General features: G+C 42.9%; 1 protein-coding gene across 5 annotated transcripts in view; it reads right to left on the reverse strand.

The window, feature by feature from the left end:
• Nucleotides 1–21765, reverse strand: part of LOC142565951 (AT-rich interactive domain-containing protein 5B-like) — a 100843-nt gene that overhangs the window by 56446 nt on the left and 22632 nt on the right. For all 5 annotated transcript variants that reach the window (XR_012824925.1, XM_075676588.1, XM_075676584.1 and 2 more), the window contains exons 3-4: nucleotides 14779–15228; nucleotides 2527–2579 (exon numbers count right to left, since the gene is read on the reverse strand). Coding sequence is in view for 4 of the 5 variants with exons in the window: in XM_075676588.1 (XP_075532703.1) it covers nucleotides 2527–2579; nucleotides 14779–15228 (503 nt within the window). In the remaining variant the exon portion in view is untranslated. The remainder of the gene's footprint in view (nucleotides 1–2526; nucleotides 2580–14778; nucleotides 15229–21765) is intronic.

A 21765-nucleotide genomic window follows, 5' to 3' on the forward strand; every position in this document is an offset into this window, starting at 1 on the left:
TTGCCTTTATTCTATTGGAAATTAGTGAATATTTCATATAATACTGAGAGTAAGCTAATGGGCCTATAATTTTTCAATTCTTTAACGTCGCCCTTTTTGTGGATTAGTATAATGTTTGCATTCTTACAGTTTTCTGGGACTCTTGCAATCGACAGACACTTTGTATAAAGAGCCGCCAGTTTTCCAAGCATTATGTCTCCTCTATCTTTGATTAAATCGACTGTTATTCCATCTTCTCCTGCCGCTATTCTTCGTTTCATGTCTTGCAAGGCCCTTCCGACCTCACAGCTAGTTACAGGAGGAGTTTCTGTATCCTGTTCATTACTGTTTCTAATTGAGGTATCCTGACTCCTCTGGGTACTGTACAGGTCAGTATAGAATTCTCACGCTGATTTTACTATATCTTCGAGATTACTGATGATATTACCCTGCTTATCTTTCAGTGCATACATCTTGATTTGCCCTATGCCAAGTTTCTTTCTCACTGATTTCAGGCTGCGTCCATTTTTTACGGCTTCTTCAGTCTTTCTCACATTATAATTTTGAATGTAACTTATTTTCGCCTTGTTGATCAGTTTTGACAGATCCGCGGATTCTATCTTATCTCTTGAGTTGGATACTTTAATTATTTTGTCGTTTTTTTTATTAGGTCCTTTGTTACTTGGGAGAGCTTGCCTACTGGTGGCCTTGGTGCCTTGCCTCCTACTTCAATTGCTGCCTCTGAAGCCAACATAGTTACGGTTTCATTCATTAGCTCGATGTCATCATCATCTGTCTGTTCTAAGGCTGCATATTTGTTTGCAAGTACCAGCCTGAATTTGTCTGCTTTTACCCTTACTGCCTCTAGGTTGACCTGTTTCTTCTTGACCAATTTTGCTCTTTCTCTCTTCAAATTGAGGTGAATCCTAGCCCTCACTACCCTATGATCACTGCACTTTGCCCTACCTATCGCTTCTACATCCTGCACTATGCTGGGATCAGAAAGTATGAAGTAAATTTCATTTCTTGTTTCACCATTAGGACTTTTCCAGGTCCACTTTCTGTTGCTATGCTTTTTGAAGAAGGTGTTCATTATTAGAAGCTTATTCCTTTCTGCGAATTCTACCAGCATCTCTCCTCTAGCGTTCCTAGAATCGACGCCATAGTTGCCAATTGCTTATTCACCAGCCTGCTTTTTCCCCACTTTTGCATTTAAGTCGCTCATTTCTACAGTACACTGAGTTTGCACTTTTCTCATCGCTAATTCAACATCTTCATAAAACTGATCTACTTCCTGACAAGATGCACCTAATTTAAAATGTCAAACTTTATTCAATATCATCATTATTTTGGAGGTGCCGACAAAAGGCCTGTGCCTGCGACAAGCCTGACTGGTGGCCTGCACCCAATGCAGAAACTTGGACTTTGGTTCATACTTTGCATTGTTTTCAATACCCCTATTGCTTTAAAAAGCAGCATTTGATTACACTGTATTATAGAAATAAGCAGAAGAAGATCACCAGAACAAAGCCACATAAGCAATGTGAAAAGCTGTGCATAGAGTCAAGCTTACAAGCTGTGAATGTCTGAATGAATAAACTTAAACCCCAAAGTTACCAAATGCAAGTACAGGACAACATGACCATTACAGCTCCCTTCAGCTGCATACCTCCCACTGCAACGGGAACAGGTTCAGAAGACATCCAAACAGAGACTGTGACAAATGAAGGACAGAATTTCCACTGAAATAATTTTTTTGTGGGGCAAGAACATGCATGCTTGAGTGCACATTTCTTCAATGCAGCATGCACAACCAAAATATTTGTTGCAACAAAAACAGTTTATCTAGCAGTTACATGTGGCGAAAAGTTTATGTTAATATTTTGTCCCAGCCTGCATCTAATGGTGAGGATCATTATACAGATGCTTGATAAACTGGACAATCGCCCTGTGACAGAGGAAAATGTTCTAGAACCCTGGTCAAGACGGGTTTTGACAATTGAGGCCTTAAGTGCTCTGCTAAAGTTCCTAAGGGCTTGTGAATTGTGCAACTGACTTTAAAAGTTGTAGTGCATAGTATCGCGTTATAGTGTGAATTTCTTTCACTGTATTTTTTTTAATTTGTTCCTTCTACTACCTTTCATTCACTTTACCCCTTTCCCCTGCACAGGGTAGCCAGCCGGGACTTACAGTGACTCACCTCCCTGTCTTTCCTTCCCTTTGTTCCCTCTCTCTTTCGTCTGTTCACGTGCAATTAGCTCACTCAGGCTTACCATTGGAAACTTTTAGAGAAAAAAATAATTAATGTCCCTAGCAGTGTTCGAACTCGTGACGTTCAGTCGCGAGTTAGGATTTTTCAGTAGTGCATTTACCTGATTCTAACACACCCCTTAATCTAACGCGCACCTGAACATAACATCCCCTCTCCCCCCCTCCAATTTATAATGAAAAATTATAGCATGTGATAAAGCAAGTGATAAAGCAGCCTTATTTTTGCAGGGAGCAGTGAAGACACTGAAATCTTCAACCTCAATATGAGTAACATACCTTTTCATAACCACCAAGTCGCTGAGAAAACTGGTAGAAATGGTAGAGGTCAACTGTGCAGAAAAAAGGAAGGTTAAAACTCTTAGCAAAGCATAAATAAGCAATCCACACTCATAATCAAGGTATGCATTCTAAATCAGAAGTGGCATAAAACCCGCCACGGTGACTCAACGGTAGGACGTTCTTGCTGGTTAATTCGTTTATACTTCAAGGAACGTTAGAACTGCAGGAAAGAACAGGGACAAGCGGAACGAACGCACAACACACCATGAGTTCAAACTGCCAACTATTTATTCTAGCTATTCAAAGCATAGGCTGTTTAAAGCGAGACCCCAGGCTCGTGACCACGTCATCCTTCACACATTGTGCAGATAACATAAGTGAGAATTCTGCAGACTAATCGGGTAATACTGCTTACATCGAATAAACATCAGGGAAAACGTGAACCAATCATGCTACGAAAAAAAAACAACATATATATTGAACGTACAAAAAAAACGAAGACGGCACACACCTCCTAACAGTAACCAAAGTGTAGGCGATAAGTGAGGGAATAAAAAAGCGTGACGGTACCTATAAAACGTGGTTAAAACATAGTCAACACGACTGACGAAAAAAAAGGGGACGAAAGACTACGAAGATGTCACAATAATAAAACAACAATAAACCAAAGTAAAGGCAAAGGTGACAATATTAAGCAATACCTGAAAACTTGTGAAAAATGGCATGAGGAGAGAGCAATAAAACATGGTAAAAATTGATGGAGCTCAGCTTGAACTCGCGGGCAATTACATTCATGGAAAAAAAGAAAGAAAGAAAGAAAATGAACGTGAAAGTTACGAATTTTTACAAGTGGCTTTCCAGAATAGCAAATTCTTACTGTAAAAGCAAAACCCACAGAGTAATGACACACTTATCACTAAATTTTATTATATGAAATGCTTCAACAATCTCCCTTTCGGACTGGTCTCTCGATTTAAACAAAAAAGTTGCGTTTCCCAAGATCAGTTTGCAAGAAGTCTTTTGCTTAATGTCACCTTCACCTTTTCATCCTTTGCAATGTTGGGCTAAAGTGCCTCCTGCGTTATTCTTTACATTCCAGTTATGTTCACATGCCCATTCATTGAAACACCTACTCATTTGTTCGATACAGAACCTGTCACAGGTGAGGGGAACTGTATACACAACCCCACAAATACACTCAGTGACCTGCTTATTGTGCTTCGTTGCACACTGAGGCCTACTCTTATTTTCTCGTCTCAACAAAGGGCACACTCTGCTGAGTTTACATGGAGCCGAGAAGATGACTTTGACCCTGTAACAGCTCGCCACTTTTTTAACGGTGTGCGAAACGCGATGAATCTAGGGCATAACATGCAGTTTACCTTGCTTGATAGTCTCTTTCTGTTTTTTTGCAACATCTTAGTTTCTGCAAGATGCTTTCACATGCACAGGTGATTAAATTCTCAGGGTATCCAGCTGAAAGTAAGCGCTGCACTTGCTGATCGAAAGCAGTTTTTATTTTATGCTCGCAGGGTTTTTTTCTAGGGCAGACTTACAGGCTAAGGTTATGACAGCGCGCTTAACAAGCTTGGAATGTGCGCTTTCAAATGGCAGCGGAGTCTTATTTGTCCTCGGATTGTAAGACCAACAAATGTGTTTGGCAGAGAAATGAAGTTTTAGGTCCGTGAACTGAAGGCAGTTATCACTGGCCACTGGTGGAGGTGAGACATCCAGAGGCGGATTCAAATATTTCTTGAATGGAATTGGCAGCATCATCAAGGTCATCCTGTGAGGACAGGTGAAGTATGACTAGGTAATAGTTTACATATTGAAGAATGCGCGATGCTTGTTAACCAGAAATTCGTTGTTCAACCTGCTGACAAAGATACGTCGAAGAGAACAGGTGCAACAAAAGAACCAATACAAATCCCAGCCTTCTACACATAATATTTTCCATTAAATTTGATGGCAGTGGAGCTCAGGTAGAAGTATAACAATTCAAGAAAGTTCTCTGTGCTCACCTCTGCCATATTCTGAAAGCCGACTTCCCCAATTCCTTGTATTTGCTACCTTATTGTGGCAAAGAAACCATCATGCGGCATCGCAGTAGAAGAGATCTTTGGGAGGCCTTCATCCAAGTACTTGATAACTTCATTGGAACTGCGTACTAGAAACGGGCCCTTGCCAATTGAATTTCGCAGGTTCGATAGTAGGCAGTTCCCAATAGTTTGTTGCCAAGTTTCTTTCTCTGAAAGAATGGCTCGCTGGGGGCAGTCCGGTTTATGGGTTTTACCGGTGAGGAGTTCAAGATGACCAGTCACTTTTCTCTCGACTACCTTGCTTAAAGCTTCAAGGTGCATGTTCTTCAGTAACTTGACTGCAAGACATTTCTGTTTTATTAGAAGGAAGTCAGCCTGCTAGAAATTCTTTCTTACAGCTGCAGTCGCTTTTCTGCCAAAGGCGGAAACCGGCAGAACAACAAAGCCACCTCCTTGTGACACCTTCGTAGTCTTTCGTACCCTTTTTTCATCGCTCGTGTTGACTTTGTTTTAACCATGTTTCATAGGTACCACGGCACTTTTTCATTCCCTCCCTTATTGTCTACACTTTAGTTACTGTTAAGAGACATGTGCCGTCTTCAGCACTTTTGTCCAATTAATATAAATAAATATATATATTGTAGCGAATAGAGACGCTAGTGGGTTCAACGCTACTGGCTCTAAACGCTAGTGGTTCGAGCACTCCTGCTCAGCAATGGCTCTCGTGCTTGGAAGCTGTGACTGCCCTGCCCGACGACGTTACGCTGCTCCGAGCTCTACCAAATAAACCCTTTTAGAATTGGTGGAGGTGCGGGGTACCCTCAGACGATCATCCTGGAACTCCGGTCCCGTACCCTACCATCTACCATGCCCAAGACGCCTCCCAGCAAATGCCTCCTCCTGCACCCACTGCGTGTCCCGGGGTGCCTCGTCATCGCGACCCTCCTGTCTACACTGGAGCGGACGACACTGACGTGGACGAATGGCTCACGGCGTACGACAGGGTAGGCGACCATAACAAGTGGGACGAAGCGACCAAACTGAACCATGTTCTGTTCTACCTCGCTGGAGTGGCCAGCCTGTGGTATAACAACCATCAAGCAGAGTTCCAGACATGGTCGGAATTTAAGACTTCCCTCGCTGATGTATTTGGTCGCCCTGCTGTTCGCAAGCTGCGTGCCGAGCAACATTTGTGAGAACGAGCTCAACAGCCAGGCGAAACATTCACCAGTTATATCGAAGATGTCCTGGACCTATGCAGGAAAGTCGATTCGACCATGGCGGAGTCTGATCGAATCCGAAACATCCTGAAGGGCATAGAAGACGACGCCTTTAACATGTTGCTGGCCAAAAGTCCACGCTCTGTGGCTGAAATTGTCACACTGTGCCAGAGCTATGAAGAACTCCGCAGGCAGCGGTCACTGACCCGTCAATCTCTACCGCGTGACGAACACCTCGCTGGTTTGGCTGCCATGTCCAACCAGGCAGCATTGCTCGCAGAAATGAAGGCGTTCGTTCGCGAGGAAGTTGCCCGGCAACTCTCGTTGATGGATTTTGCACAGCCGCAGTCGGTACACACACCTACGCCAAGTTTTGCGCCTCCGCTTCGCCGCATCATAGCGCAAGAACTGCACGAGGTTTTGCCTGAGCACCACCAGCGTGTTCCTGCGGCTGCGCCTCACAGCTACACCAAAGTCATGGCTAGGCCCCAACAGATCCCAACGGCTGTGCCACTCAGCTATGCGAAAGTCGTCACCCAGCCTCAACAACTCCCTCAACGGGGACCTCTCATGTACGCCAAAGTCCTCGCTATGCCCCGACAACAGCCTACTATGCAATCACTTCACCAGCCACCACGTCCAACGCGTCCTTCCACATGGATGGGACCTGCCGCAACGACTCGGTGGCGTACAGCGCACAATCGACCGATATGTTTTGCGTGCGGCTATGCAGGCCACGTGGCACGCCACTGTAGTCGCATGCAGTCGCCTAGCGCTACACCATAGGTGCCTAGTTCTATGGCGGGTTCTCCGTGCCCTTATTACGACGACGAACCTCGGGCTGCGTCACCACCATTCCGCCGGTCCGCCAACATCCACCGCTCAACTTCTCCACGCTGACGCTCCCCATCACTGATGCAGCCTCGTCCCAAAGCTCGGGATGAGGAAAACTAATCGTCGAAGTCCATCAGGCAAAGGCTACGACGCCGTCAAAACGCGTAAGTCCTCAACGTAGCCTGACCAATGTCATAGACATGTTAGTTGACAGTGTGCGCACATATGTCCTCGTGGATACCGGAGCTGCTGTATCAGTAATGGACGCAAAGCTTTGTCGCTTCCTTCGAAAGGTTGCGACGCCCATTGCTGGATTCGCCCTCCGCACAGCAGGCGCACAGCGTATTCACCCGATTGCGGAGTGCACCGCTCGTGTTCTCATCGAGGACATTGTATACGCCGTCAAATTTATTGTGATTTCCTCGTGCTCCCACGAAGTTATCCTGGGGTGGGACTTTCTCGCCCGCCACGATGCCGTCATTCATTTCGCACGGGCCGAACGAGAACTGTCGTCGATCTCAGATATGACGCTTGCCGATAATGCTTCTTTTGCAAACAAACTACTCATCAGGCCCGACACCAACGTTCCTCCCAACTCGTCAGTGGTTGTATCAATGCATTGCAGCAGCCTCTCTGACGCCATCGCACTACTTTCTCCGTCGGGCCGCTTTTATACTCCTGCCTTTTGCGACTGTGAACGTCAAACAGGGCTCCACAGCTATTTTTGTCTGTAACCCCTTCTCATACCCTGTGATGCTGCTTCAAGGCGAATGTCTTAGCCACGTGGAAGTGATCGACGCCGTACAAATTACGGATGTTCCCGAAGACAAGTCCTGCGCCAGTTACAACACGCTCGGTTCTCTCTCTACGTCCGACCCTTTGCCCACAAGTGTGTTCGATTCAGCTATTGCCGATGGCCTCACCCCACCTCAGCGTTCGCAGCTTCTGCGCATCATAGAAGAATTTCATTCTTCTTTTGATGTCGGGCAACCTTCCCTGGGCCGGGCATCTGCTGTCACGCACCATATTGACACTGGCTCCCAACCGCCATTGCGGCAACGACCATATCGCGTCTCTGCCACAGAACGTCGTGTGATTAATGAGCAAGTGGACGATACGCTTCGCCGCGAAGTGATCCGACCCTCGAACAGTCCATGGGCATCCCCTGTCGTCCTTGTTACAAAAAAAGACGGCTCGGTACGGTTCTGTGTAGACTATCGGCGCCTGAACAAGATCACTCGCAAAGATGTATACCCGCTGCCGCGAATCGATGACGCCATCGATAGCCTACAAGGAGCAGAATTCTTTTCATCTCTAGATTTACGCTCCGGCTATTGGCAAGTACCCATGGCTGACGTCGATAGGCCGAAGACAGCCTTTGTCACACCCGACGGCTTATACGAATTTAACGTCATACCGTTTGGACTTTGTAATGCGCCAGCAACCTTTGAACGCATGATGGACACAGTTCTCCGCGGTTTGAAGTGGCACACATGCTTATGTTATCTCGACGATGTTGTTCTTTTTGCCTCTGACTTCACCACGCATCTTCAACGCCTACGGCGTGTTTTGACGTGCTCAGCAAACGCTGGCCTCCAACTGAACCTAAAGAAGTGCCGATTTGCAGCGCAGCAGCTCACGATACTAGGTTATGTCGTCTCAAAGGATGGAATCCTCCCCGATCCAGACAAACTTCATGCCGTAGCTGAATTTCCTAAATCGACGTCTGTCAAAGAACTGCACAGTTTTGTAGGTTTGTGTTCCTACTTCAGACGCTTCATTCGCAATTTCGCCGCCGTCATATCACCCCTGACAAAGCTCCTTGGCAGCAACGGACCTCTCCATTCGTGGTCGTCCGAGTGCGACGAGGCATTCACTAAGCTTCGTCGTTTGCTGACGTCCCCTCCCATTTTGCGCCACTACGACCCAACGGCACCTATTAAGGTACACACAGATGCCAGCGGTGTTGGCCTCGGTGCTGTCCTAGCGCAACGCAAAGAAGGGTTTCCTGAATATGTTGTGGCATATGCAAGCCATATGCTTACTAAAGCTGAGACCAATTACACCGTCACGGAAAAAGAATGCCTGGCGATCATCTGGGCACTTACCAAGTTCCGGCCCTATTTGTATGGTCTCCAATTTCATGTCGTCACGGACCACCATGCACTATGCTGGCTGTCGTCATTGAAGGATCCCTCAGGCCGTCTCGCTCGCTGGGCGCTTCGCTTACAGGATTACGATATCCGCGTACTGTATCGCAATGGACACCAGCATCCTGATGCTGACGCCCTCTCACGTTCTCCCTTGCCAGACGACAATGCCTGCTGCGCAATATCCCAGCTTCCAAGCACGAGAGCCGTTGCTGAGCAGGAGCGCTCGACCCACTAGCATTTAGAGCCAGTAGCGCTGAACCCACTACCGTCTCTCTTCGCTACAATCAACCCCCGGGAGCGAGAAGGTAGCCGTCCGACGACCTAACGGTATATATATATATTGCCGCGACACCATCTGTGCCCAACCACGTCGACGAAAAAGACGACGACCTCGTCCGTGCAAGCGAGGCGCTAGACAAGAAGAAGTCCGGACTGAGCGCTAGCCCTAACTCTCTCGAATAAATACCGCACCTCCGCTCTTGTCTTCAGTGAGCCGTGACAATTTAATGTAGCATAGATAGGTTCACATTTTCTCTGATGTTTATTCGGTGCAAACAGTATTATGCAATAAGTCTGCAGAATCCTCTCTTACATTACCTGCACAATGTATGAGTGACGATGTGGTCACATGCCTGGGGTCTCGCTTGAAACAGTCTATGCTTTGAATACCAAGAATAAATAGTTGGCAGTCTGCGCTCGTGGTGTATTGCGTGTTCCTTCTGCTTGTCCTTGTTTTTTTTTTTTTGTGCAGTTTTAATGTTCCTTCAAAAAATGACTCAATAGCTATGCTGTACTGCCTGCTGAGCATGACATCACTGGCTCGATTCAATAGGGCCGAAATGAAGATATGCTCATGTACTTAGATTTCAGCGCACCTTAAAAAAAACCTTACATGGTCACAGTCAATCCAGAGTCTCCACTACGGTGTCCCTCACAGTCCACTGCGCAGCTTAAATCCCACAATATTTTTAGATGTGCTATAAACAGAAGAATTATTTTAAAACATAAATGCATTCAAGCATAAAAAAAGAAGACATCAGCATAGAGAAGTTTTAATTGAAATATTTTGCTAAGCTTTCCAGGCTTCACAACAAATAATAAATATTGTACAAACAAAAGAAGAATTTAAAGTATGCTAAGGTGTCATTAAAAAGTTGTTTTTTCATCCTTTTCTTAAAAAATTTTTAACAACTCAAACACCAGAATCGTGAACCAGTAGAACACAACATCGACAGCACTTAGAAGAGCAGAGGTATAAAAGGTGCTAATGTCTCAGAATTTAACAACTACAGGTTAAGCTGAACCAAGACCAACTGAAAGAAGCAGTGCTTCATTTGCAGGTACTCTGTTGTTGTCCATGGTAACTTTATGCATATGCTTGCACTGTGTGGCTTCTTTCCGATTATTAGGGAGGACCACATTTAAGTTCCAAACTTAGAAGCAAGCTTGCATAGCGATGGTAAAAACAACAGTGCGCAATTTATGTGGATTTATTGCTATTATGTGCTCCTTAGGTCATCTGCAAGAATGTTACCTTCAATTTACAAGGCCATTGTGAGGAAGCACCGAAATCTTTTAGAAATGGTTTTAGCTGCAACAAATAGGACAGGGACAACAGAATAAAAGACAACGGACAGGCGCACATTCAAGGAAGTTCTCTGTTCTCGCCCCTGCCATATTCTGAAAGCCGACTTCACCAATTTCTTGTACTTGCTGCCTTATTGCAGCAAAGAAACCATCATGCGGTATCACAGAAAAAGAGATCTTCTATGTCAATGAAAAACCCCGTGGTGACCATCAGGAGGCATTCATCGAAGTACTTGATAACTTCATTGGAACCGAGTACTAGAAACAGGTCCTTGCCAACTAAGCTTTGCAGGTTCAATTGTAGGTAGTTCCCAATTGTACCTTGACACCTTGTACGTCGATGACCTTGCTTAAAGCTTCAAGGTGATTACTCTTCAGTAACTTGACTGCAAGACATTTCTGTTTTTATTTTTAGAAGGAAGTCAGTCTGCTTGAAATTCTTTCTTACAGCTGCGGTCACTTTTCTACGAAAGGTGGCGACTGGCTGAACAACAAAGCCACCTTCTTCTGACATCGTAGTCTTTCGTCCCCCGTCCCCCTTTATTTATTCTGTTTTCCGTGTTCTATTTTTTGCGCCTAAGACCGTTTATAAAAGCCATGTACCAACTAGCCTGGCAGCAGATGTTAACTAAAGCACCGAAATCTCTACTTCATGATAGTTATATGCAACTGCTTTAAAGAAAGACAAGTATCAACTATAGGCAGTGTTTTTCAGTTAAGGAGAAACAAGCTACAAAATTAACCTGAACACTGTGTAGGAACCTTTTATATTTATTATTATTTGAGCAACCCACCTGCAGTGAGGCGAGGCTGTAATCTTGTTGCCAATAAAGGCCAGTGATTGTAGCTAAAACATACAGAAGCTGGCACACTGGAGTGCGCGAGCGCCTGTAAGTTATTACACCCAGTGTCTGTAAATTGCTTGTTTGCTTGCAGACGGGACAGAAGAGAAAGAGTATTGTCTGTGAATTTGTGAGAAGCTTTGCAACCATAAACAGCACTACATCTCGCACATATACACCTACAGTTAGAAGAAGTATGAACACTCCTCTCGGTAAAATATTAGCATTCTATGATGAGCCATTCTCAGATGCTTAATTTACTCTCAACATTATAAAACCACATTTGGAAGATTATGAATGTGCATGTTGTGGGCTGTGGATTAACCTCAACCAGCTGAGGTTCCTTAACATGTCCCCAAAAGTATGGTACAGGAGCAGTAGTGCATTCCACCACCATCAGAGGGCGGCCACAGCAGCCAGGAAACGTCCTTGGGAACGGGGTGGTGGGTTGTGCCACAACCCCATTCCAAAGGGGACGCTCATAGCATCCATCCATTTATCCATCCATCCATCCACACAAGCCTGTGACATCATGGTCAGCTGCAGAATGCCATAGTTACCGTGTAGCATATTAAGATATGGTATTACCATATGGTATTACCATGAAAAAATTTACTTAACATTTACAGAACTTTCTAAATAGAAAACAAAATTACAAGTTCTTGCAACAGCAAGCACATATTATGCAAGCTTATCTCCAGAATCTGTAATGTTTTGACGATGTATAGTTTACCTCCTCTTCCCACGAATGGGTAAGACATCTAATTCTACAACCATAAAGTTATATCCTACTAACAGACATGTTTTCCAGTGATACAATATAATACATAAATATCCAGTCTATAAAAATTTAACTTACAAACTACAAGCATTTTAAAGGTGTGATATACAACAAGATTTAAGAATTTTATTCTTACAGCACGAAAATAAAGGGTAAAATTGTTTTCAAAGAAGAAATCCTAAACAGTCAGCAAAGCTGTCACACTTAGCAATATGGGAAATAGATTATAAACAGGACTGTTTACTTGCTTAAAGGGACACTAAAGAGAAAGAATGAAACAGTTTAAGCAGATAAAGTATTCTTTCATAACACTAGTTTACTTCTATTTGCAGTAATAGGTTAAATATTAGAAGACAAATTAAAGGTCAAAGTTTTTCTCCCTTTGGCGAAATGTTGGCTTCAGCAACATTCCTTGTTCCAATACTTCTCATGCACTTGAAGACTCCATCTTTCTGTGAACTTCTGTATTGTATATTTAATATAGCATTTTAGAAGCAACATCTCTTTTCTGTATGTCACAAAATATTGTTCATGTACACTAGGATTTCAATTCATGATGTTTTTCAGACATTCCGAGTACTATTTTCATCTACAATCTTGAAGGAAAAACATTATCTGGATGTGGAAATGGCCATTCTGAATGCACGACAAATGCTGTTTTCCTGAAGTGGGGTAGCGAAGTATTTAGGTCAGCATCTGTGCTCACACTCTCCATGTTTAAATCATTCTCTTAGGCAGTCACATCAAGAACTGCCTTACGTACGTATCACAAGAAAGTAGCCAGCCAATGCTAGGAATGGTTGGATAGTCCAAACTTTCTTTCGGTGGAGTGCACATCCCAATACGTACAGCTTATTTAGTAGCTACATAAAAAGCCCCCTAACCCGCCCACCCCACTCTTACTACACACCCCTTCGGCTTCCCATAACTCTACTTTAGCTGTGATGGATATTTATGTGTGATGCACTTTTAGTGTGAACAGCCACTCAGAAAAATAAATGCATAAAAAATTTTGCATGTCCAATGCACAGCTGGAATCTACCTATGTGAAGCGGTTGATGCTACACAACTAAATGCAATGCATCCAATTCTGTTTAACGTCAATGCAGCAATGTTAGAGGGATTAAAAAGTGTGCGATGTTTGTTGAGGGAAGAATAGTGACAAAAGTTGTGTGCACAGAGAAGCACGACACGAATGTAAATACATTTAAGGTATTTACACTGAAGTGGGGTAGCGAAGTATTTAGGTCAGCATCTGTGCTCACACTCTCCATGTTTAAATCATTCTCTTAGGCAGTCACATCAAGAACCGCCTTACGTACGTATCACAAGAAAGTAGCCAGCCAATGCTAGGAATGGTTGGATAGTCCAAACTTTCTTTCGGTGGAGTGCACATCCCAATACGTACAGCTTATTTAGTAGCTACATAAAAAGCCCCCTAACCCGCCCACCCCACTCTTACTACACACCCCTTCGGCTTCCCATAACTCTACTTTAGCTGGGTATGACACTGGGTATGTGTCACTGAAACCCTTTGTGTTTCAGTGACACATACCCAGTGACATATACCCAATGGATGAAGAATGGGGCAGCATAACACAATAAATTTAGAAAAATCAAAGAAGTCATTGAATATTATGCGCTATCCCATCAAGACATCTGTGTACTTTAGAGATACCTATCAGATTACATTATATGCATAGGTTTATGTCACGAGTTATTTTATTACGCATAACAGATTACACTCACTGGAATTACTTTCTTGGTCAAAATACTGCTATATATATAGACCGGAGCATCCGGTGGCACATGCCCAGTTGTCAAAAAGTAGAGTAGCGCATAAATCGAAAATCAAAGACGCTGTTGAATATTATGCACTCTTCCATTAAAATATCTGTGCCTTTTAGAGATCCCAATAAGCTGACATCATATGTATAAAATTTATGGCACAATTTAATGTTTTATTATGCAGAACATGAGTGCACTCACTGGCACTATTCGTCGGTCAGCATATGGTGCTCCATAAGCTGTTGTATGTGACACGACAGCACCGAACAATGCGGAACCCAGGATAGCAGGCAAAGAAACCTTTGCTTCGATATGTGTAAGCTAGACCTAGTACACATACACAAATGCCCAAAAAGTGTGCACGTGGACAGCCGCTGGTGTAGCTCCATGGAAGAGTATCATGCACATAATGCACAAGCTGTGGGTTCAACTCCCGCCTGCAGCAAGATTTCTTTTTGTCCACTTTTGCCCTTCCCTCTTCCTTATTTTACATTTACAGTAAAGAGAACAGTCAATTTCCCCCTATGGTTTCCTCGACTTAGTAGTCCCCTTATTCTTCTTGTTCATAATATGTTAAAGGCACATAATAAAATAACAGCCTGAAGCCACATGCAAGACACACAATGATAATCATAACACTGTCCCTGCACATAATTTTTTTTTATTACCGAGCCATAAAGCATGCTGGAAATAATCAAGACAGATACATCTTTCATGCAGCACGAGGCTTGTACTGACATTCACATCACACAGAACTGAAAACGTTACAAGAATGTAATGTGCCCTGCCAGCAAATGTGCCCATTGGTTGTGCTGTAAAATGTGAAAAATATGCATAACTAGAAGACAAAAAAATATTCTGCACACTATTGAAAGCACGCAGGTATTAGTGCCTGATGGCCCTATTGTGCATACTGCATGTGACTGTGGGCATATTGCATTTGATGCTAGGAGACCAAAAAAAAAAAAGAAAAAAAGGAGAAAGGGACCACCAAAGAAGGCTTACTCTGTTTGAACCCGAGATGAGGCACACGTTGAATAGGGGTGTTGCGTTCCTTCATGAACTGAAAGAGGCGCCGTAGAAACTCGTCAGCACCATTTCGTGTTTTGTCCAGAAGTATTTTGTCATGTGGCTTCCTGTCTTGTGGCACTGTGTCAGGCAACAAGTCTTGTGACATTCTACCCTGAGGCATTCTGTCCAGAGGCACTTTGTCCTGCGCAGTTTTTTCTTTAGCAGGCTTGTCTTCTGGGATGCTGTCCAGTGACATCTTTTCTGACTTCACTTTCTCTAGCTTGACATCTGCAGTTTTGTCTTGGGCTGTTTTGCCATGATGCACTGAAGGTTTTGATGGGGTACTGGGAGCAGCTGTCACCTCCGAGCTTCCTTCTTCAGAGGATTCAGATCCAGAGTTAGCCTTGCGGATTCGCTTTCGTTGACGGCCCCTCTCCACTGGAGCTGCAAGGCAACGTCACAGGCTTTATCTGTCACGTATGAGATTGCGTAACAGTTTCCACACTTTTGTGGAAGCAGCCGCACCAAATTACCTCTCTTGCCATGCTAGACATTCCAAACTACAGAAGACAATGTATATACAAAATGCAGAGTATTGTAAACTGGAAAACACGTACCAGCTTCCCATAATGATACAATGAAAAGATGGCGTATTGTTACTCTCTCCTAGCTCTTTTTTCTTTTTTTTTAAGGGGGGGAGGGGGGATGTGACAACTGCTGTGCACTGGCAGCACAGTAATACCCACACAAATGGCTACAGTTAGTTTTCTTATAGACAAACAATGCATAAGATAAGGCTAACAATTATGTTTTTGTTTTAGATAACCAAAACATCAAAATACAGCCAAACCTTGATATAATGAATTACTGAATACAACAAAGTAGATCAATATTTTTTCTAGTCAATATTAGCCTGTCACAAATATATGCTCATAATGAATATTGAACATAACACAGGTATTGTCATGTTGGATATGACTTCGTTAAACAATGTTCAAGTGTATGCAGAACTATCAATTCTGCTACCATTTTCCAGGCTGCTCATGCCATTAGTAAAGTGATGGGAGGTGAAATGATGTGCACTAATTTCTCATATTTCCAATTACTGAAAGCAAGTATCAATTTAAATTTTTAGAGGTTATGAGTAATACACTTTTAGCCTTCTGTCTCTCACTACGAAGTTCACAGGAATCATTTCTTTGTCTAGAGAAGCCAACAGACACCAAGGAAAACACAGGGGAAATTACTTGTACTTACTAACTGGATTAAACAAACTATAAATTAATGGAATTGAAAACGGCTGAAAAAACAACTTGCCGCAGGTGGGGAACGCTCCCACGTCTTTCGCATTATGCATGCAATGCTCTAACAATTTAGCTACCGTGGCGCCGTCTTCCCATCCACTTTCTTGGGTATTTATGTGTAACTACTAGAACTGACCCTGGGAGTGTTAGCCAACGCCACCACTCACAAACCTTGGCGGCGGAGGTGGAACATCCTTTCTGCTGCAGGCATCACGATTACATGATCTTTTTAGGTGAACGCAACTGGTCAATAAACCCACACATGCTACCTGAAGGCATCAATGTTGCTGGGTTCAAGACCCTCGTTATGTAATGAACAAGAAGAAAGGAAGTTACACGAGGGGCCCAATTTTTGTTAATCATATCATAAGAAGCCAACAAACATAAGACACCAAATGTAATGAACAACAAGAAAGGGGGTTAAACGAGGGCCCCAATTTTTATTAATCATATCATAAGAAGCCAACAAACATAGACACCAAGGGAAAACACTGATGCCTTCAGGTAGCACATGTGGGTTTATTTTCGAACTTAGAGCACCCAACAACACTTTTGCATTTGAAATAGAAAGATTTCCAGCAGCTAGTCTTTAAACACAGCATGTTCGCTTCCACAATTATCGTCTCGAATGATATCATTCTATTTGAAACAACCAACAATATTCAAGCATAATTGAAAATATATTGTTATAAGTCAATAACTCATTTCAATGTGAGCACGATAGTAATTAGCTTCCTCCCCCCCATAGCTGTATGACTCTCTACCATCTTTTCCAGCAATTGTACCCATAGCTTGTGCCCACATTTACTTGTATGTTTACAGTCCTTCCTGAATGCACTGTCGTACAACCTCACTGAAACGAGCATATATGTTTAAAAAATGGGAGGAGAGGGGACTAACACACAAGATGTTGAAATTTCAAGAAGTTAGAAAAGAATGCAGCACCTCTGCACTGCTTGTTTCGTGTATATCACTGTGCATTATCTGTGCATTAAGGAGTATAGTGGATAATGAACCAAGTGAACATTTTCTTAAATATTGCATGCCTAATAACATGCAGATAAGTATGTTGAACAGTTCTGTATTAAAGTTTAAATCAATGTTATGGGAATGTCCAATGAAACTGACATTCTGAAAAAGTTTCCATATTCTGAGGCAGTCATCAACATGGTAAAGCACCTTCAGCCAGCAGCTTCAACAGGGCAGAGGTCTTCTGGTTCGGGCGAAGGAAGCCCCACTTGGCAAGCGACATGGTATACCGCAGACCTTGCCCCCCCCCCTCCCCTTCCACCGTTATGTTCTACGCAGCCAACACATAGTGGTACGTGGGCAAATGTCTGCTCACAACAGCAGTCACTAAGGCTGTCTGTATCCACAACAATTAAGCCATAGGCCAATCTTTACCTAGTGTACTCTTCTCAAGGAATACCTCAGCAATGTTTTCCTAAGCTAGCTGGCCTGCTTGAACATTATCTTCAAATAAAGTAAGTGCTCTCCTTATGTGAATTTGTTTAATGTTTACACTCAAGCATGAGCTCAACTGTGGCTGTTGGGCAAATGTCCACCAGCAGGTGCAGAGTAAGGACGTGAGGGTGTACTGCCGCAGAGCACCTCATTCAATTCCACAGTACTTTGATATTACTTGTGTGTGCACTTGGCCATGGGAAAAATACAAAGAAAGATCTCCATAATCACAATATCAAAATCCCCAAGTACATACATTATTCAAGGCAGCTGAATTGAGGTGCCAAGCACAACTGAAGCACACTTACTTGTTACCATGCATGAAGCCTGGTAGCATGCATGTGCTTGACACAGCCTAATCATTTTTACTGAATAGGCACACAAAATAATAATGGTATATTTTGTACGCTCAACAGCATTTAAACCCAGTTAGCAGCCCTAAAAGAATAAACTTGGCATGGCAAAAAATACTCTTGATTATTATTGCATTCACAGAAGTCATCAAACTGCAGCTGCCTGACACATAATTGAATTTGAAAATTTAACGATGTACTATTACATTTGGTATGAGCTGCAACATGCAAACCGTGGCCATAGTACTCCCCAGGCCGAACTAGTGGTGCTAACCGTATGAAGTGCTCAAGCGAAAAGTCTAGAGTGCTTAGTTGTTTCAGCAATGCTCATCAACCAGTGGTGCTTTCTGTTGTCTTTTATCGGTTACAGTGCACCAATTCACGAAGCGATCATACACTTGCCCACAGACGAGTGCGACTTCCCATGCTTAATGCAGTGTGCTTCTTCATGGTGTGCCACTACTCCTCGGTGGGCTGATATAGACACAGCCTCCGAGCAACAATGACGGAAAGCGTGGGGGTTACGTGCATTGATAGAATAGTAAACTCGCCACCATTTTCTCCAGCACGTCGTACCTAAGAGCCACAAGCTCAGCCTGGAGAGCACTCCAGTCGTGGCTCATGTGTTGCAACTCATACTGAGCAAGGCAGTAAATTTCAGAACACTCCGGAGAACTTCTTAAACACTCTCATAATCAACTATTTTTCATGACCACAGAAGAGAACACTTCTGGATCATTCACAATCCACGACATTAAACCAAAGTTTGACATCTTTAACTCCAAAAAATGAATAAAATATAACAATAATGTAGGACCTATGTTTTATCCACTACATCTAATTGTTTGAAACTTATGGAAAAATGCCATGAATGCACCACATTTCTTTTAGTTCTTTTTTTATTACATACACGGCACTGACTGTTCTTGTTTATTCATCGCACACATCCACTGCACGATTTCTCTTCATGCACAGTAATGTTTAAGCACTTAAACCAAGAGACCCACGCGAAACCGAACTCACGATACAATCAGAAGACATTATATTACTATGTATAAGAATCTGAAAAAGAAAAAGAAAGATCTCACTTCAAAAAAAGTTTCACAAATATTCCTGCACTTAGGACCACGGTTCTATTTGCTGAAGTAAAAAAAAAAGCCTATTTTCCAGATTAGGTACCCCACAAATAACAATTATTCAAAGAACTCAAATCTCATAAAGTACTTAGGCAGAGTCAAAAATGCTACATCATCCAAAATAATCTATGATATCTACCACATTACGAATTACATGTGCAATGAATTCAATAACTGTTTTTCATCAAATACAAGTGCTGAGTATGAAGCTATGCAGATGACTCGCATGCAGTCATCCTGTTTTAGACAAGGTCTTTGGCGACTTCACACGGGTTTGGCCTACATGGGATATGGGTATCCATCTGGCTCTTGATCAAAAAAACAGCCCTTTCGCACCTCTAGAGCATCGTTGCAAATCGCAAAAGGTATCAAAATGTAAATATTCATGAAACAAGTGAGAATTAGTCATAGAGCAGGTAAAATTAGTGGTACAGGTGCAATAAGCACGAATATAGTAAAAAATTAACCACGTTGCACCATAAACTGTGATATTCCCAGGATGGGCCCACCAGAACTCTTGGTTAAAAAAAAATTTAAAAAATAAAGAAAGACATGATAACCAAAGTTGATGTGAAAGAAGACAATGTCAACAAAAAAGAAGTAAATGAAAAAGCTCGACATGAATAAAAGAAATAGAGGGTCAATAAAAAAAATATAACGTCTGACAACGAAATGAATAATGCAAATAGTGCGAAAACATCCTGCAATTACGCAACAGTGCATGATATTTAATCCCCCAACCCCCATCCCACCCTATTTTCAGTACATACGCATACACCATGTATGTCGACCTTGCCTTCTTTCGCACTGACTTTGGTTTACACGCTTTTCTACCCTACAAGTGAACGTGAAAAATCCAACAGAAGAGACAGTTTTGGTTTAGCATATTTAGGGGAATAGCGCACTTAGCAGAATAGCGGGATCGACATGCGCATGCTCTGAACATTGTACGACCCCCAGTGTTTAGCATACGCACGCTATTTCTCAGATTTAACGTTACCGTCTTTGTGTGGTTTACGTAGTTTATGTAAAACAAGGCAGTGGTCCCAGCCACCCGCTCCAAACATTTAGCATTCCTTTTGTACAATTAACTTCGTTCGTAGCAAATGACTGTGTAAATGGCTTTCGCTTAGTCTCGGGTCGCTTCGATGAAAGACTATCATGGATAACCTTGTGGAGTTTTAGAGATAACTTCTCATTTTGAACGGGTCGAGGCCTAACGAGACAAACCTGTGAGATGGCAGCGCCACCCTATCAGGAAGTCATTAGATAGGTGCGACGTCATATGGCCTCTGAGATCTTCCAGATCTTCTGATCTCAGAGGCCATATGATCAGAAGATGGGAAGATCTCAGAGGTTATGGTCAAGAGCTTGTACCTATTTCGCCGTGGATCGGCAGACATAGAAAGCACAAACACAATACACTCCTCGCTTTCATTGCACTGCCTCTCGCACTTTTCAGATGCACGCAAAAAGCTTGGCGAATAGAGAGAACCACTTATGTGCACTATGTATGCGAATTAAAAGCATAATAGAATAGCGTCCCGCATGTAAACTATGCTATCACGCTATAATAAAACTCGCTTTCTGCAAAGTTAGTTTGCGGAACTGTGACGCCATTTCCCTTAACCCCACTGTTATACTAATGTTAAACTAAAATTGTCATATCAGGTCTACGGAATACAGCGTACAGGATCGATAACATTTCTGCCAACTTAGTCAAACCTGCTAAAGGCCACAGTCCTTAGCCATGTAACATTTTTTCAACATGGTCTTTCCAAGCAGACTAAAGATAAAGAAAGTAATGCCACTTTCAATTCATTGCACCACAACCCATAAAAAAAAGTTACCTCTATATAACATTAGTGGTACATCTTCATCATTACAGGGGCCTTGACACAGTTGTCCAACCATTCTCAGTTCATCATTATAATTGAAAGTTGAGGGGTCAATATGGTTATACCGGGTACTTCTACTAAAACTAAGCAATATTTAAAAATAACTGTTTTGAAATAAAAGGACAGTTCCTTTGGAGACATGCCATCAGTGATGGCAACGAGTGATAAGAGGTAATCAGTTGCTTATTGACAAAAATCCAATAATTATAATTTATACTTCTAATTTCAGCAGGCTTACCGCAATCAGGAAATTGAAGCAAGCTCTCCATGCAGGCCATATAAAATTTTGGATCTGGAAAAATGTGATTACCTGTGGAACTGTGGCACGATGAAATTGGGATATCAGAGCGCACGAAACCAAAGCTAGGAGGCTGCAGCACGTGCACAGCCGCGCCCTATGAGGCTACATTCTGCTTACGTCACCCATTGGTGGACAGCCAGCATATTGTGGCTCCATGCTCCTTGCTCCTCGCTGTTGCAGAGCCCTGTCTGCCCATTGCTGGGTGACAGAAGCAGAACATCAACTCAAGGTACACGGCTACACGCGCACTGCAGCCTCCCAGTTTTGATTTCAACTGATCCGATGGTTGAATTTCATTGTGCCACAGTTTCGTGGGCAATCACATTTTTTTTTAGATCCAAAGTTGATATAGCTTGTATGGAGAGCTCTCTTCAATTTTACAATTACCATGAGCTCACTGAAATTTAAAAGTTGAAAGGTTAATTATTGGATTTCTTTTGCAAATTAGCGACTAATTACCTCCTGTCACCCACCACCCCATGGTCACCACCGCTCACAGCATGTTGCAGAAGAAACCATCCTTTT

Source organism: Dermacentor variabilis, unplaced genomic scaffold (genome assembly GCF_050947875.1).
Source record: "Dermacentor variabilis isolate Ectoservices unplaced genomic scaffold, ASM5094787v1 scaffold_12, whole genome shotgun sequence".
In the NCBI taxonomy this organism is placed as follows: domain Eukaryota; kingdom Metazoa; phylum Arthropoda; class Arachnida; order Ixodida; family Ixodidae; genus Dermacentor; species Dermacentor variabilis.